Genomic DNA, 17849 nt, shown 5'->3' with positions numbered 1-17849 from the left:
GATATGCATCTATACTCAGAACTAGAGATAGTATATTGATTAGATATGCATCTATACTCAGAACTAGAGATAGTATATAGATTACATTGATATACATCTAGTCAGAACTAGAGACAGTATATTGATTAGATATGCATCTATACTCAGAACTAGAGATAGTATATAGATTACATTGATATACATCTAGTCAGAACTAGAGACAGTATATTGATTAGATATGCATCTATACTCAGAACTAGATATAGTATATAGATTACATTGATATACATCTATAGTCAGAACTAGAGACAGTATATTGATTAGATATGCATCTATACTCAGAACTAGAGACAGTATATTGATTAGATATACATCTATAGTCAGAACTAGAGACCGTATATTGATTAGATATGCATCTATACTCAGAACTAGAGACAGTATATAGATTACATTGATATACATCTATAGTCAGAAGCGGGTGCTCTCTTGTTTCAGCATGCGGATGTTGGTGAAAGATCCACTGCTTCTGTGGTGGTACCCATATCCCTGGTGCTGATCCTCCAGTCACCGCTGGCTGCTGCCCCCAGACGACACACTGCTGCTGTGGCTAGAGCCGCTCGAACCGCGGTCCTCAAACACACTCACCTCGATCTGAAGGACAGGAATTAAGGAGTATAGACGAGAGAGAGAGAGAGAGAGAGAGCGATGGTGTGGGACACTGGGTACTATGTGTCAGATGGTGTTTAATTGGTACAGACACGCAAAAATGCACATACACACAGACACACACACATACACAATACTTAGCACTGTGTAAAAAAGGGATTATTGTGTAGGTAATAGCTTGGCCTTCTGTTATCCCTCTGTGTTTCTCATTATCTCAGGAGAGAGAGGGAGGGACAATCCAGCCAGGCCAGTGTGATGATCCGCTGGACACATCACTGTGTACCAAATGGCACCTATTCACTATATAGCCCCATGGGACCTGGCCAAAAGTAGTGCACTATATTGGGAATAGGGAATAATACCCATTATCTTTATCCCTGCCTTTCCCTGTAGAGTAGGGCTGGGGGGGAGTGACAGAGGAGGGAGCAGCTCCAGGGGGAGTGACAGAGGAGAGGGTGGGGGGGGGGGGGGGAATTAGGAAGAAACTAAGTCTTCAAAAAAAAAAAAAAAAAACATTTGTGAGCTACAACCACACTAATATAGCCCTCTAACCCTCAAAACATTTACTTTTTGAGGCTTTGTGTTGTCACTTACTCACCAGCAGTCAACTTTGTGGCAACCTATGTCTTCATAAACATCTAACCCTGACCCCTGACCTATAAAGCCGGACCCCTAAACCCTGACCCTATAAACCAACCCCTCACTTCCTATTAAAGTTCTATCATGGTTCTGAGATTAGAAATAAGACCAGCTGTGTAACAATATACCAATTTATTGCTCAAAAGGATACAACTCTCATGCCTCTCTCTATAGGGTCGGTCAGTAATAGACCTCTGGGAGCGTAGATCTTCTCATTCTGCTCCTGGATGTACCCTGAGATCTTCTTCAACATCTGACAGAGAGAGAGGAGGTGGAGGGAGATATGAGAGGTAGAAAGACAGAGAGAGAGAGAGAGAGAGAGAGAGGGAGGAGGGGGAGGAGGGAGGAGAGAGGAGAGGGAGAAAGACAGAGAGAGAGAGAGAGAGAGAGAGAGGGAGGAGGGGGAGGAGGGAGGAGAGAGGAGAGGGAGAAAGACAGAGAGAGGGAGAGAGAGAGAGGGAAGGAGGGATGAGGAGGGAGGAGAGATGAGAGGGAGAAAGACAGAGAGAGAGAGAGAGAGAGGAGAGAGAGAGAGGGAAGGAGGGAGGAGGAGGGAGGAGAGATGAGAGGGAGAAAGACAGAGAGAGAGAGAGAGAGAGAGAGAGGGAAGGAGGGAGGAGGAGGGAGGAGAGATGAGAGGGAGAAAGACAGAGAGAGAGAGAGAGAGAGAGAGAGAGAGGGAAGGAGGGAGGAGGAGGGAGGAGAGATGAGAGGGAGAAAGACAGAGAGAGAGAGAGAGAGAGAGAGAGAGAGAGAGAGAGGGAAGGAGGGAGGAGGAGGGAGGAGAGATGAGAGGGAGAAAGACAGAGAGAGAGAGAGAGAGAGAGAGAGAGGGAAGGAGGGAGGGAGGAGGAGGGAGGAGAGATGAGAGGGAGAAAGACAGAGAGAGAGAGAGAGAGAGAGAGAGGAGAGAAAAAAGAAGGAGAGATAGAGATGATGTTGCTATGATTGAAAAATTAAATAGGCGAAATGCTAAAGAATCCTTACCCCTCACTCTTACGTTAGCCCCCCCCTCGCTCTTACGTACAGTGGATATATACATTTATTTGTATATCTCCACTGTACACGCAAATCACGGCAAATTGGTTCTTGTTTCAGTCTCGTCTTGGTCATGTTCGCGTATGGTCAAACAAAATCACCATAATAATTGGTTGACAATAGCACCTCCCACAATGCAGGCAATGGCAATCAAATCAATCAAACGTTAAAGGTCACATACACATATTTAGCAGATGTTATTGCGGGCGAAATGCTTGTGTTCCTAACTCCAACAGTGTGCAGTAGTATCTAACTCACAACAATACACACAAATATAAAAGTAAAATAATGAAATTAATAAATATTAGGGCGAGCAATGTCGGAGTGGCATTGACTAAAATACAGTTGAATAGAAAGCAGTATATACATATGAAATGATTAAAGCAGTATGTAAACATTATTACAATGACTAGTGTTCCATCATTAAAGTGGCCAGTGATTCCATGTCTATGTATATACGGCAGCAGCCTCTAAGGTGCAGGGTTGAGTAACCGGGTGGAAGCCGTCGAGTGATGGCTATTTAACTGATGGCCTTAAGATAGAAGCTGTTTTTCAGTCTCTCGGTCCCAGCGTACTGACCTCGCCTTCTGGATGATAACAGGGTGAACAGGCAGTGGCTCGGGTGGTTGTTGTCCTTGATGATCTTTTTGGCCTTCCTTTGACATCGGGTGGTGTAGGTATCTTGGAGGGCAGGCAGTGCGCCCCCTGTGATGCGTTGTGCAGACCGCACCACCCTCTAGAGAGCCCTGCGGTTGCGGGCGGTGCAGTTGCTGTACCAGGCGGTGATACAGCCTGACAGGATGCTCCCAATTGTGCATCTGTGAAAGTTTGTGAGGGTCTTAGGAGCCAAGCCGAATTTCTTCAGCCTCCTGAGGTTTTCCACCTGACTGTCTGTGGGGTGGACCATTTCAGATTGTTAGTGATGTGTACGCCAAGGAACTTGAAGCTTTTCACCTTCTCCACTGCGGTCCTGTCAATATGGATAGGGGCGTGCTCCCTCTGCTGTTTCCTGAAGTCCACGATCAGCTCCTCCATTTTGTTGACGTTGAGGGAGAGGTTATTTTCCTGGCACCATTCCGCCAGGGCCCTCACCTCCTCCTCCTTGTAGTCTGTCTCATCATTGTTGGTAATCAGGCCTTTATACTGTTGTGTAGTCTGCAAACTTGATGATTTAGGCTTGCGTGGCCACACAGTCATGGGTGAACAGGGAGTACTGGAGGGGGCTGAGCACGCACCCTTGTGGGGCCCCCTGTGTTGAGGATCAGTGAAGTGTAGGTGTTGTTTCCTACCTTCACCACCTGAGGTCTGCCCGTCAGGAAGTCCAGGACCCAGTTGCACAGGGCGGGGTTCAGACCCAGTGCCCCGAGCTTGATGATGAGCTTGAAGGGTAGTATGGTGTTGAAGGCTGAGCTGTAGTCAAACATTCTCACATAGGTATTCTTCTTGTCCAGATGTGATAGGGCAGTGTGCAGTGCGATGGTGATTGCATCGTCAGTGGACTATTGGGCCGGTAAGCAAATTGAAGTGGGTCTAGGGTGTCGGGTAAAGTAGAGGTGATATGATCCTTAACTAGCCTCTCAAAGCACTTCATGATGACAGCAGTGAGTGCCAAGGGGCGATAGTCATTTAATTCAGTTACCTTTTCTTTCTTCGGTAGAGGAACAATGGTGGACATCTTGAAGCAAGTGGGGACAGCAGACTGGGAGATTGAATATGTACGTAAACACACCAGCCAACTGGTCTGTGCATGCTCTGAGGCCGCGGCTAGGGATGCCGTCTGGGCCGGCAGCCTTGCGACGGTTAACACGTTTAAATGTCTTCCTCACGTATGACATCGGTGAGGAGCAACTGCAGAAACTTGCAGTCAACTGCAGTCAAAACATTTTAGGTGTAGGTGCAAGTTGGACAATTTGTATCCCTAAAATGGAACACACTTTGAAAGGTGGTGACCAATGATCTGCGCATGTACACAGGTGCGCTTCACGCTGCTACAGCATGGTAGCTACTGGACCAAAACAGTGGAGAAGTTTAGGCTTGCGCTTTAACGGTCCTGGTTGTTGCGGAAATTGATCCACTACTACTGTTTACTTCGTGAATCTACGTCATCTGAGTCTACCTTTAAACCTAACCTATGAATTGACCCATCACCTGTGGGGCAGTAATGTCCTCCATTACTGCCCCTCGGTGGCAAGAGGTGACATCCCAAAAACACCAACATGTCTCCTAGCCTCCCACGCATAGGCTTCTTTCTGTCCCTAACAATAAAACTAAAACTGAAATTAAATAATATCAAAATGAAATAGAGATGTTTTCATAATACTTAAACTAAATTGAAACTAGTAAAATGAATCTGAAAACTAACTGAAACTAAACAATGTCAAATACAAATAAACAAAAATAAAAAATTATACAAAAACACAAAACTATAATAACTTTGGCATGTATGTGTGCACACACAAACACACACACAAATGTACACACACACAAACACACACAGACACACACACATAGAAATACACACACTAGTCTTCCTGGGTGGGTATAGCATATCTCTGTCATCCGTCATCTGTCATTTACTGAGATTTTATTAAACCTAGTATAAATAAACAGCTTTCTTCACATATGATCTCTAGATCTCCATGTTGCACATATCTTATCTGACAAAGATATTAGGAGAGCCGAGCAGAGAGGCCACTGAATGGCAATGAATGTAGTGTGTCTTGACTCACTTCCAGTACTTTTGCATGGGTCTTGATCACAAAAATGCTTACAAAAACAAACTAAACCTTTAATAGAGATTAATTCTGTGTCTCGATTTGCAGTCTGAACTTCAGTATTGTCTCAGTGAAAGAATGTTTATGAGAACGTAACAAAAACATGGAGATGAATGTTATCAGAGAAGAGGGGCAGGCTGGGAGTTTTTGTTCTCTTAACATCTTGTTCCGTCTGACCTAATGACAGGGACACACACAGCTGAGGGGAAGATTAATCTGTGTGTGTGTGTGTGTGTGTGTGTGTGTGTGTGTGTGTGTGTGTGTGTGTGTGTGTGTGTGTGTGTGTGTGTGTGTGTGTGTGTGTGTGTGTGTGTGTGTGACCGTAGCCGCATCAAGATAAAGGCCAGGTGATTAATACCTTTATCAGCTGTGTTTATGCCTGACAGTCACTTAGATGGAAAACACACACACACACATATACACACACCACACTAGCATGGAAACACACCCACACACATGCTCAGCCAAAGGCCCTGAGATAAAGTCTGACTGAGCCTGTGTGTGTGTGTGTGTGTGTGTGTGTGTGTGTGTGTGTGTGTGTGTGTGTGTGTGTGTGTGTGTGTGTGTGTGTGTGTGTGTGTGTGTGTGTGTGTGTGTGTGTGTGTGTGTGGCTGTGTGTGTGTGTCTGTGTGTGTGTGTGTGGCTGTGTGTGTGTGTGTGTGTGTGTGTGTGTGTGTGTGTGTGTGTGTGTGTGTGTGTGGCTGTGTGTGTGTGTGTGTGTGTGTGTGTGTGTGTGTGTGTGTGTGTGTGTGTGTGTGTGTGTGTGTGTGTGGCTGTGTGTGGCTGTGTGTGTGTGTGTGTGTGTGCCCAGCTGATAAGTGGACACACACCAGTGAGCATGTATGAGTGGACAGATTCCTAGGAGTACCCAAGATCTAGATTAACATCTCTGTCATCAAAGCACACTGATTACACAGAGCATTTCAGAACAACTACTGAAAAACCTGACTAAGACAGTTTTCTACTGAAACATTACACTATCAACCCAGTTGAGTTTTTTTCCCTGCATCAAATAGCCAGTTTCCAAACTGGTATCAGTGTATCAAACCAGTGTGTGTGTGTGTGTGTGTGTGTGTGTGTGTGTGTGTGTGTGTGTGTGTGTGTGTGTGTGTGTGTGTGTGTGTGTGTGTGTGTGTGTGTGTGTGTGTGTGTGTGTGTGTGTGTGTGTGTGTGTGGTGGGGGTGTGTGTGTGTGTCTGTGTGGTGTGTGTGTGTGTGTGTGTGTGTGTGTGTGTGTGTGTGTGTGTGTGTGTGTGTGTGTGTGTGTGTGTGTGTGTGTGTGTGTGTGTGTGTGGCTGTGTGTGTGGGGATGTGTGGGTGTGTGTGTTTGTGTGTGTGTGTGTGTGTGAGTGTGTGTGGGTGTGTGTGTGTGTGTGTGTGTGTGTGTGTGTGTGTGTGTGTGTGTGTGTGTGTGTGTGTGTGTGTGTGTGTGTGTGTGTGTGTGTGTGTGTGGATGTGTGGGTGGGTGTGTGGGTGTGTGGATGTGTGTGTTTGTGTGCACCTCACTGATCTAATCCCCCTGGTCTCAGCGTGTATATAAAGCCACATAGAGCATGATCAAACTGAGAGACATGGTTAGTTTGAGGTCAGCAGAGGCATGGCACATCAGCATTGTAGCTATCCACAGGAGCATGGACGGCTAGCGCTGAGTAAGCAATCACTAGCATTAGCGTAGCTTATCCAGCCGTCCATGTTACGTTAGCGTAGCATGTTAACAATAATATGCTACGCAAAGACTCTACGCTAACGTAACATCAATCACAGCAGCTGGATAAGCTACGCTACACTAATGCTAGCATTTGCCCTGGCATGACGGGATATCAATCGCTAAGCTGTCATTAGCACTGACCTGAGAACAGATGTTCCTCTCATTTTATTTTTCTCCCCTCTTCTACTTTTCTCTCTTTCTTTGCTCTCTCAGAAGAAAGGAGTAAAGACCGCATGGATTGACATTCGTTGGATGGAATGAAAGTGGAGAGCGAAGTGTGTCTGTGTGTGTGTGTGTGTGTGTGTGTGTGTGTGTGTGTGTGTGTGTGTGTGTGTGTGTGTGTGTGTGTGTGTGTGTGTGTGTGTGTGTGCGCGCAACGTGCGTGCACATGTGTGTGTGTGTATGTGCCCTTAAATTGTGTGCGTATATGTGTCTGTGTGTGTGTGTGTGTGTGTGTGTGCATGCATTCTTGCACACGTCTGTATGTGTGTGTGTTCAGTACCTTCTCATAACGTGTCTCCATACAGAGGAAGATGAGGTAGGCTGTAGCGCAGGCCAGACATCCCTCCAGGTAGGACTGGCCTCCCATCTTCTCTGTCTCTGCATAGTAGCTGTTCAACGTCTTCACTGTGTCTTCCAACAGGGTCCGCTCAATCTACACGCACATGAACACACGCAGGCTCATATGCAAGGACAAATACACAAGGACGAAGGCACACACACACACACACATATAACATCCACACACACACACATATAACATCCACACACACACACACACACACACACACACACACACACACACACACACACACACACACACACACACACACACACACACACACACACACACACACACACACACACACACACACACACACACACACACCACCCCCCCACCAGGCACATTCTGTTCTCCCAAAATAAATGTTTGTGCTACCGATTTAGAAACCCATGAGTCACTTGTAGCATTGAAGAATGGCCTAAACAACCTTGAAAGGCTCCAACACTACACGTGTGATGTGACAAAGCAATAAGACACACAACATCAGGAAACCAACAACTTACAGCGTCAAATATACCATCCTGTCTGACAGTTCACACCTCATCTGGATAGTCCATCTGTAGATGCTATACAGACTATCTACAGACTATCAGTAACATTTCAACTAACTATCTACTAACCCAACCTTAACCTTTATCCTAACCCTTATCCTAACCCTTACTCTAACCCTTATACTAACCCTAACCTTAGCCCTTATCCTAACCCTTACTCTAAACCCAACCTTAACCCTAACCTTAGCAAGCAGTTGCTTATTGATAGTATGACCATCTGTAAAGCAGATGGACAATCCGGACTATCCAAATAAAGTGTGACGAGAGTTGTACTGTCACTGGTTTAAAAACACTGCTATGATTCTGTACATTAGTTACACTTGTGAACTCGGAATTAGACATGTGGAGAAGAAATAGTCTGGAGGTGTCTGTTTTACTGAGAGAACTGACAGAACTGCATGTAAGCTCACTCCCAAAGCTATCTGTTCCTGAAACAATCCTTCTCCTCCTCTCCCCCTCTCTATCCATCTTCTCACTCACCACCTCTTCCTCTCTTCACTCCCCCTCTCTCTTTAGACTTGCCTCTCTACCTGCTTCCCTCACTCTGTCTCTGTACGTGACATGATATCCCCCGTACTCCCCCTATACCCCACCTCCCTATGTCCTCTCCCCCCTCCCCCTCCCTCCCCTATACCCCACCTCCCTATGTCCTCTCCTCCATCCTCTATACCTCACCTCCCTATGTCCTCTCCCCCCTCGCCCCTCCCTCCTCCCCTATACCCCACCTCCCTATGTCCTCTCCTCCCTCCCCCTCCCTCCTCCCCTATACCCCACCTCCCTATGTCCCCCCCTCCCCTATACCCCACCTCCCTATGTCCCCTCCCCCTCCCCTATACCCCACCTCCCTATGTCCCCTCCCCCTCCCCTATACCCCACCTCCCTATGTCCCCTCCCCTATACCCCACCTCCCTATGTCCCCTCCCCCCTCCCCTATACGCCACCTCCCTAAGTCCTTTCCCCCTGTCCCCTATACCCCACCTCCCTATGTCCCCTCCCCCCTCCCCTATACCCCACCTCCCTATGTCCCCTCCTCCTCCCTTATACCCCACCTCCCTATGTCCTCTCCCCTATATCCCACCTCCCTATGTCCTCTCCTCCCTCCCCCCTCCCTCCTCCACTATACCCCACCTCCATATGTCCTTCCCCCCCCTCCCTATTACCCCACCTCCTTATGTCCTCCAACCTCCTAACACCCCACCTCCCTATGTCCTTTCCCCCCCTCCCCTATTACCCACCTCCTTATGTCCTCACCCTCTCCTCCCTCCCCTGTACCCACCGCCCTATGTCCCCTACCCTCTCCCCTTTACCCCACCTCCCTATGTCCTCACCCTCTCCCCCCTCCCCTATACCCCACCTCCCTATGTCCTTTCCCCCTCCCCTATAACCCACCTCCCTATGTCCCCTACCCCCTCCCATTTACCCCACCTCCCTATGTCCTCACCTTCTCCCTCCTCCCCTATACCCCACCTCCCTATGTCCTCACCCTCTCCCTCCTCCCCTATACCCCACCTCCCTATGTCCTCACCCTCTCCCTCCTCCCCTATACCCCACCTCCCTATGTCCTCACCCTCTCCCTCCTCCCCTATACCCCACCTCCCTATGTCCTTTCCCCCCTGTCCCCTATTACCCATCTCATTTTGTCCTCCAATCTCCTAATCCCCCCCTCCTTATGTCCTTTCCCCCCACCTCTATACCTCACCTCCCTATGTCCTCCAACCTCCTAATACCACACCTCCCTATGTCCTTTCCCCCCGTTCCCTTTTTACCCACCTCCTTACGTCCTCCAACCTCCTAATACCCCACCTCCCTATGTCCTTTCCCCCCCTCCCCTATACCCCACCTCCCTATGTCCTTTCCCCCCCTCCCCTATACCCCACCTCCCTATGTCCTTTCCCCCCCTCCCCTATACCCCACCATCCCTATGTCCTTCCCCCCCCCCTCCCCTATACCCCACCTCCCTATGTCCTTTCCCCCCCTCCCCTATACCCCACCCCCCTATGTCTTTCCCCCCCTCCCCTATACCCCACCTCCCTATGTCCTTTCCCCCCCCTCCCCTATACCCCACCTCCCTATGTCCTTTCCCCCCTCCCCTATACCCCACCTCCCTATGTCTTTCCCCCCCTCCCCTATACCCCACCTCCCTATGTCCTTTCCCCCCTCCCCTATACCCCACCTCCCTATGTCTTTCCCCCCCTCCCCTATACCCCACCTCCCTATGTCTTTCCCCCCCTCCCCTATACCCCACCTCCCTATGTCCTTTCCCCTCCTCCCCTATACCCCACCTCCCTATGTCCTTTCCCCCCCCTCCCCTATACCCCACCTCCCTATGTCCTTTCCCCCCCTCCCCTATACCCCACCCCCCTATGTCTTTCCCCCCTCCCCTATACCCCACCTCCCTATGTCCTTTCCCCCCCCTCCCCTATACCCCACCCCCCTATGTCCTTTCCCCCCCTCCCCTATACCCCACCTCCCTATGTCCTTTCCCCCCCTCCCCTATACCCCACCTCCCTATGTCCTTTCCCCCCCTCCCCTATACCCCACCCCCCTATGTCTTTCCCCCCCCTCCCCTATACCCCACCTCCCTATGTCCTTTCCCCCCCCTCCCCTATACCCCACCTCCCTATGTCCTTTCCCCCCCTCCCCTATACCTCACCTCCCTATGTCCTTCCCCCCCTCCCCTATACCCCACCTCCCTATGTCCTTTCCCCCCCTCCCCTATACCCCACCTCCCTATGTCCTTTCCCCCCCTCCCCTATACCCCACCTCCCTATGTCCTTTCCCCCCCTCCCCTATACCCCACCCCCCTATGTCCTTTCCCCCTCCCCTATAACTCACCTCCCTATGTCCTTTCCCCCCCTCCCCTATACCCCACCTCCCTATGTCCTTTCCCCCCCTCCCCTATACCCCACCTCCCTATGTCCTTTCCCCCCCTCCCCTATACCCCCCTTCCTATGTCCTCCCCCCCCCCCTATACCCCACCTCCCTATGTCCTTTCCCCCTCCCCTATAACTCACCTCCCTATGTCCCCTCCACCCTCCCCTATACCCCACCTCCCTATGTCCTCACCCTCTCCTCCCTCCCCTGTACCCCACCGCCCTATGTCCCCTACCCCCCTCCCCTATACCCCACCTCACTATGTCCTCTCTCTCTCGCTCTCTCTCTCTCCCTTTTCCAATCACTATTCCTGTGTGTGTGTGTGTGTGTGCGCGTGTGTGCGCGCGCGCGCGCGTGTGTGTATGTGTATGTGTGTGTGTGTGTGCGTGTGTGTGTGTGTGTGTGCATGAGTTAGTTCATGTGTGTGCTCACCCTGCTGTCCAGCTCAGAGGGGAACTTAGTCTGGAAGCGACAGGTAGTCCCTTGGCTGTAGTCTCTCTGGATGAACACCTTGGTGGCTACAGACACACTGTGTCTCAACTCCTGTAGGTTATGGAACTATGGAGAGAGAGACAGAGAGAGGGGAGAGATGGGAGAGAGAGATACAGAAAGGGGGAGGGAGAAAGGGGGATCGAGAGAGAGAGAGAGAGAGAGAGAGAGAGGCGGGAGAGAGAGAGACAGAGAGGGGGAAGCAGAGAGGGGGAGAGAGAGACAGAGAGGGGGAGAGAGACAGAGACAGAGGGAGACAGAGAGAGACAGAGAGGGGGAGAGAGAGACAGAGAGGGAGCGTGAGATAAAGAGGGGTAAGGGAGAGAGGGAGAAGGAGAACATCCAGACAATGCAGTACAGTCCCCTTAATGTCTCTCTCAGTGGCTGCAATCGCCTCTCCCTCCATCCCTCTCTCCCTCAATCTCTCTGCCATCCCTCTCTCCCTCAGTGGCTCTAAATATCATTTTGACTAACATGGCCTCTCCCTTCGTCCCTCTCAAAGCTGCATTTGTGCAACCGTAAGCAGGCCACTACTCATGAATTTATCATCTCTGCATTATTTCAAGAGGAAAAGAGAATAGAGGAGGAGAGGGAGAGAATAGATGGATGAGAGGAGGAGAGGGAGAGAGAGAAGAGAGGGATGAGAGGAGGAGAAAAAGAAGAGGGGAATGAGAGGAGGAGAGGGAGAGAGAAAAAAAGAGGGATGAGAGGGAGAGAGAGAGATGAGGATGAGAGGAGAAGGAGAGAGAAGAGAGAGAAGAGGAGGATGCGAGGAGAGAGAGAGAGAGAGAGAGAGAGAGAGAGAGAGAGAGAGAGAGAGAGAGAGAGAGAGAGAGAGAGAGGCTCTAACAGCCCTCAGTCAGTCCCGTGAGATTAGTCTTTCTTTCTCCAGCTCAGAATTTTTTTTCCTTCTCCATCCTTCTGTTGCTTGTTTACCACAAAAAGCGTTCTTCTTTTCATTGTGAATGAAGAGGTAGACACAGGAATTTGAATTGCATCAAATACAAAAGATCTTATGAAGCTTAAAATGGAAACTGTAAATGGTATTGTCAAGCTGCATACTACAGTTGTAGTTCAAGATATTCACATACTTGATGATAGGAATCTGTGTACCATTCCAATTGATTTATTTGGCATTTTATTAAGATCCCCATTAGCTGTTGCGAAAGCAGCAGCTACTCTTCCTGGGGTCCACACAAAACATGAAACATGATATAATACAGGTCATTTAAAAAAAGAACAGATCGAGGACAGAACTACATCCATTTAAAAAGGCACCCATAGCCTACATATCAATACACACACAACAGGGGAGAGGCGCTGTGCCGTGAGGTGTTGCTTTATCAGTTTTTTAAAACCAGGTTTGGTGTTCATTTCAGCAATAAGAGATGGAAGGGAGGTCCATTAAATAATGACTATAAAATACTGTACGCTTTTTTGAATTTGATCTGGATATACACCTTGAATTTGTTCTGGATATACACCTTGAATTTGATCTGGATATACACCTTGAATTTGTTCTTGATGTACACCTTGAATTTGTTCTGGATATACACCTTGAATTTGTTCTTGATGTACACCTTGAATTTGATCTGGATATACACCTTGAATTTGTTCTGGATATACACCTTGAATTTGTTCTGGATATACACCTTGAATTTGTTCTTGATGTACACCTTGAATTTGTTCTTGATGTACACCTTGAATTTGTTCTGGATATACACCTTGAATTTGTTCTGGATATACACCTTGAATTTGATCTGGATATACACCTTGAATTTGTTCTTGATGTACACTTTGAATTTGTTATTGATATACACCTTGAATTTGTTCTGGATATACACCTTGAATTTGTTCTGGATGTACACCTGAGCTGGTTGCCATCTGGTTGTCATCGTGCTAACCGAGTCACGGGCTGCATTCAAGCCCTCAAGGAAACCCCGCTAGCTTGATAGACAGCTAACAGTGGCAGTTATGCTAGCTGCTACGCCAAGCAGTTCATCAAACCCTTGGTCAGCAGGATCCCTGGACAGATTACAGCGGTCCCAGCAACGGATTACCAACCGCGTTGAGGGATCCAAACTCAAAAGGTAGCTAGCTAGTAACCAATCTTGTTTAATACAACACTTTTTCAGAAACTTTCCAAACTTTCCAAAACAACTCATTCCGTGTTTATAAAAAAAAAGAAGCATTCATTCATTCATCACGAATACAGAATAAAGTTCTGAAGATCTCATTGGCTTAGGTTTTTTCCTTAGCCAATCAGCAGCTAAAGTCAAACACGTCTAATAGAAGTTACATCACATCATGCACAACGCTTGTCTTTTTAAAACAGGCTACATGGAAACAACCAAAACACAGACTAGTTACAACTCCCCCCCCCCCCACACACACACACACAAACTCCCCTCCAAGCACACACAACCCCCCCCCCCCCCCCCCCCCCACACACACAGACACACACACACACACACTAATTCCATTATTCCTTAGAGAGGACTGATTGGAGAGAACAATTAGACTATTAAATCATTACACGGGGCTTCTGTTTTCTGTCTCACTGTCTGGCTCGCTCCCTCCCTCCTCCCTTCTCTCCCTTCATCCCTCTCTCCCTCCACCCTTCTCTCCCTTCATCCCTCTCTCCTTCCATCCTTCTCTGCCTTCATCCTTCTCTGCTTTGATCCTTCTCTCCCTTCATCCCTCTTTCCCTCCATCCTTCTCTGCTTTCATCCTTCTCTCCCTCCACCCTTCTCTCCCTTCATCCCTCTTTCCTTTCATTGGCCTCACCTCCAATTTCCTTCCCTTCTTCCTCCCTGTTCTGTCTACCTCTGTCTGCCTGACTGCCTTTGTCTGCTTGACTGTCTGCCTGACTGTCTGACTGTCTCTCTCTCTCTGCCTGACTGACTGACTGACTGACTGTCTGTCTGTCTGTCTGTCTGTCTGTCTGTCTGTCTGTCTGTCTGTCTGTCTGTCTGTCTGTCTGTCTGTCTGTCTGTCTGTCTGTCTGTCTGTCTGTCTGTCTGTCTGTCTGTCTGTCTGTCTGTCTGTCTGTCTGTCTGTCTGTCTGTCTGTCTGTCTGTCAATGCATGCACTCACTGTACTGTTTGGACAGGAGTGTCTACTACATGTAACTGCTTTATTTTAATTAATTAATAAACAATTTATCAGATTAGTGGTTAAAAGGATAATATAATATGCCATCACAAAGTGACATCAGACAACCAGGACAGTCATCACACACTGACATCAGACAGCCAGGAAAGTAATCCAATCAAACAGTGACATCAGACAACCAGGGCAGTCACCCCATCAGACAATGACATCAGACAACCAGGACAGTCACCCCGTCAGACAGTGACATCAGACAACCAAGACAGTCACCCCATCAGACAGTGACATCAGACAACCAGGACAGTCACCCCATCAGACAATGACATCAGACAACCAGGACAGTCACCCCGTCAGACAGTGACATCAGACAACCAGGACAGTCACCCCATCGAACAGTGACATCAGACAACCAGGACAGTCACCCCATCAGACAGTGATATCAGACAACCAGGATATTCATCACACAGACTTATCAGACAACCAGGACAGCCCCCTATCACACAGTGACATCAGGCAACCAGGATAGTCACCCATCACAGAGTGACATCAGACAACCAGGACAGTCACCCCATCAGACAATGACATCAGACAACCAGGACAGTCACCCCATCAGACAGTGACATCAGACAACCAGGACAGTCACCCCATCACACAGTGACATCAGACAACCAGGATAGTCACCCCATCACACAGAGTTATCAGACAGCCAGGATAGTCACCCCATCACACAGTGACATCAGACAACCAGGACAGTCACCCAATCGCACAGTGACATCAGACAACCAGGACAGTCACCCAATCGCACAGTGACATCAGTCACCCATCACACAGTGACATCAGACAACCAAGACAGTCACCCCATCAGACAGTGACATCAGACAACCAGGACAGTCACCCCATCAGACAGTGACATCAGACAACCAGGAAAGTCACCACGTCAGACAGCGACACCACTACAGGTAAACAGTCAGAGCACATCCCTGCTGGCATTACAACCTGCTAAAAATAACACAGCCACACAGCCTCACACACCCACGCGTGCACACACACACACACACACACACACACACACACACACACACACACACACACACACACACACACACACACACACACACACACACACACACACACACACACACACACACACACACACACACACACACACACACACACACACACATGCTGTTAGTTAGAGGAATTTGTTTGTGAACGGTGTGTGTTTGTGTGTGAGTTGTTGATGCTGTTAGTTAGAGGACACAGCATCCCAGCACATCCAGGCTAGGGAATATAGGCAGCTACAATCCAGATGATTTAGAAATGAGTGTTGAAATCCTGTTCAGATGATTTAGAAATGAGTGTTGAAATCCTGTTCAGATTCCTGGTGTGACCAACCTGGTGTTGAACACAGATTATCTACACATTTCAAGATTGTTTACACCCACTGAGCAAGACCCAAGGCTGCACAAGTCTTCAGGTTTTAGGCCAGGTTACTCTTTAGGTTTTAGGCCAGGTTACCCTTCATGTGAGTATGCTTCGTCTTCAAAAAAGTATGAAAATGTATGCACTCACCACTGTATGTCTCTCTGGATAAGAGGGTCTGCTAAATGCCTAATATGTAATGTAAAATGTAATGTATAATGTAATGTATAATGTCTAACCCAGAATCTCATTTAGAACTCAGCCAGCTCTGCATAGCAATGTATTAACATTTCCAGAGTATGCATGATATAATGAGAAATGTGACCACACACACCACACACACACGCACGCACACACACACACACACACACACACACACACACACACACACACACATACACACACACACACACACACACACACACACACACACACACACACACACACACACACACACACACACACACACACACACACACACACACACACACACAGAAACACATCTTTGCCTCTGTCCATGGTGCTGATATTTATACGGTGGAGTGACCTCTAGGTGCGTGCACCCATCCGACCAACCAAGTTGGAGTCATGGAGGGACACAGACATACGTTCAAGAAATGTAGCCTTGATCAAGATTCATACATTGATATGCGTCTTGGATAACGGAATTGACAGTTACTCTTTCTTTGACATTCAGAACATACGGTGGTCTACCGGTGAAAGAAAAAGAGCTACTGTCATTATATTTGGCCGATAGGTAAAATATTATGCAGTTTGCTGCCAGCTGCCTTCTTGCTCTTGATCCCCGTTTTCCGCCGTGTTAAAACGGCCCTCCCGCCACCGAATGATACAATACACCAGGTGTAGGCTACTTCGTTGTTCATTCAAACAGCCCGTATCTCCTCGGTTGAATCAAAGGCACAGCAAGGATAAACTGCATATCGCTATCAGACGAACCAAATCAGACAAAATCAACCTTCCATTCCGTTTCTCTCACAATTAGAAAAATATATAAATTTCCATTCATTATTATCCTACACAAGAACGAAGACGTTAAATTAGCCGAAATTCTTACCTCAGTCGACATGTTGCCATGAGACGGTGCAGGATCTGTCCCGTGCTGAAATCGTCTGCTCTTGGGACTGCGCGGCTCGAGCTTCGCGGGAGGGCGGGAACGCACTAGGGAGGCTCGAGCGTGTGTCGTGTGTGTGTGTGTGTCTGTGTGTGTGTGTGAGAGAGAGAGAGAGAGAGAGAGAGAGAGAGAGAGAGAGAGAGAGAGAGAGAGAGAGAGAGAGAGAGAGAGAGAGAGAGAGAGAGAGAGAGAGAGAGAGAGAGAGAGAGAGAGAAAGCGAGAGAGATGCAGATGTTCTGGGGTGAGTGGTAGGTAATAGGTAATTACAAAACGTGGATAGATTATAATTATACCAATGTTGGAGAAGAAAGAGAAGTTCTGAGATATGAAAGTGCATACAGGAGTCTTCAAAGATAGGATGCTGTGAAACAATAGATCACTGATTCCTCTGTGTAAAAAACAGAGGTCATTTTTCTTTTACACTTTGTGGTTTCCCACGTTTATTAATAATTAATAGGAAATGCCTGCTTTTCCATCCTTCTCTCCATCAGCTGTAAACAACAACAACATCCAACCGTTATCTCCTGCTGTTTCCTTGATAACTCAGTCAAGCACAAAGACTGAGAGAGAAACTTGAGGCAACAATCATCAACAATCAACATTGCTGTGTTCCTGTCAAATTGGACCGATTTGTAAGTTTTCTCTCTGAAAAATGTAGTTCATTTAATCTGATTGTCATAAGGTTCCATGACTTTGTCCACATCTGAACACGCAAAATACATTTAGATGATTTTCATTACATTTTGTGTGTTTTATTTAACACCTGTGGTGTTCCCTTTGACCGGTCAATAGAAATGAATGTGTGAGACTACAATTAGTGTATGAAATTGAGTTCAGGCACATGCCCGTTCATCAGATGGACACACTTCTCAGACCCCCACACGATAAGGTATGTTGATGGT

The 17849-nt window shown here is 47.8% G+C and overlaps 1 protein-coding gene across 1 annotated transcript; it reads right to left on the bottom strand.

Moving 5' to 3' along the window:
• Positions 1 to 543: 543 nt before the first annotated feature.
• LOC120066962 (golgin subfamily A member 7B-like) lies at positions 544 to 16902 on the bottom strand. Its single transcript, XM_039018300.1, has 5 exons — positions 16891 to 16902; positions 11226 to 11351; positions 7306 to 7458; positions 1436 to 1537; positions 544 to 630 (listed from the first exon to the last, which is right to left on the bottom strand). The coding sequence occupies exons 1-5, from the start codon at positions 16900 to 16902 to the stop codon at positions 544 to 546; spliced, it is 480 nt and encodes a 159-aa protein (XP_038874228.1).
• Positions 16903 to 17849: the final 947 nt, after the last annotated feature.

The sequence above is a fragment of the Salvelinus namaycush genome, chromosome 22, assembly GCF_016432855.1.
Source record: "Salvelinus namaycush isolate Seneca chromosome 22, SaNama_1.0, whole genome shotgun sequence".
NCBI classification, from domain to species: Eukaryota; Metazoa; Chordata; class Actinopteri; order Salmoniformes; family Salmonidae; genus Salvelinus; species Salvelinus namaycush.
This window is presented reverse-complemented; position numbering and strand designations above follow the sequence as displayed.

Excerpts from the sequence above, each read along its gene's own strand:
- LOC120066962 (XM_039018300.1), bottom strand. Across the intron at positions 1,538-7,305 it reads TGGAGACACGTTATGAGAAG|ATGTTGAAGAAGATCTCAGG; the intron begins GTACTGAACACA and ends TCTCTCTGTCAG. Across the intron at positions 631-1,435 it reads TAGAGAGAGGCATGAGAGTT|ATCGAGGTGAGTGTGTTTGA; the intron begins GTATCCTTTTGA and ends CCTGTCCTTCAG.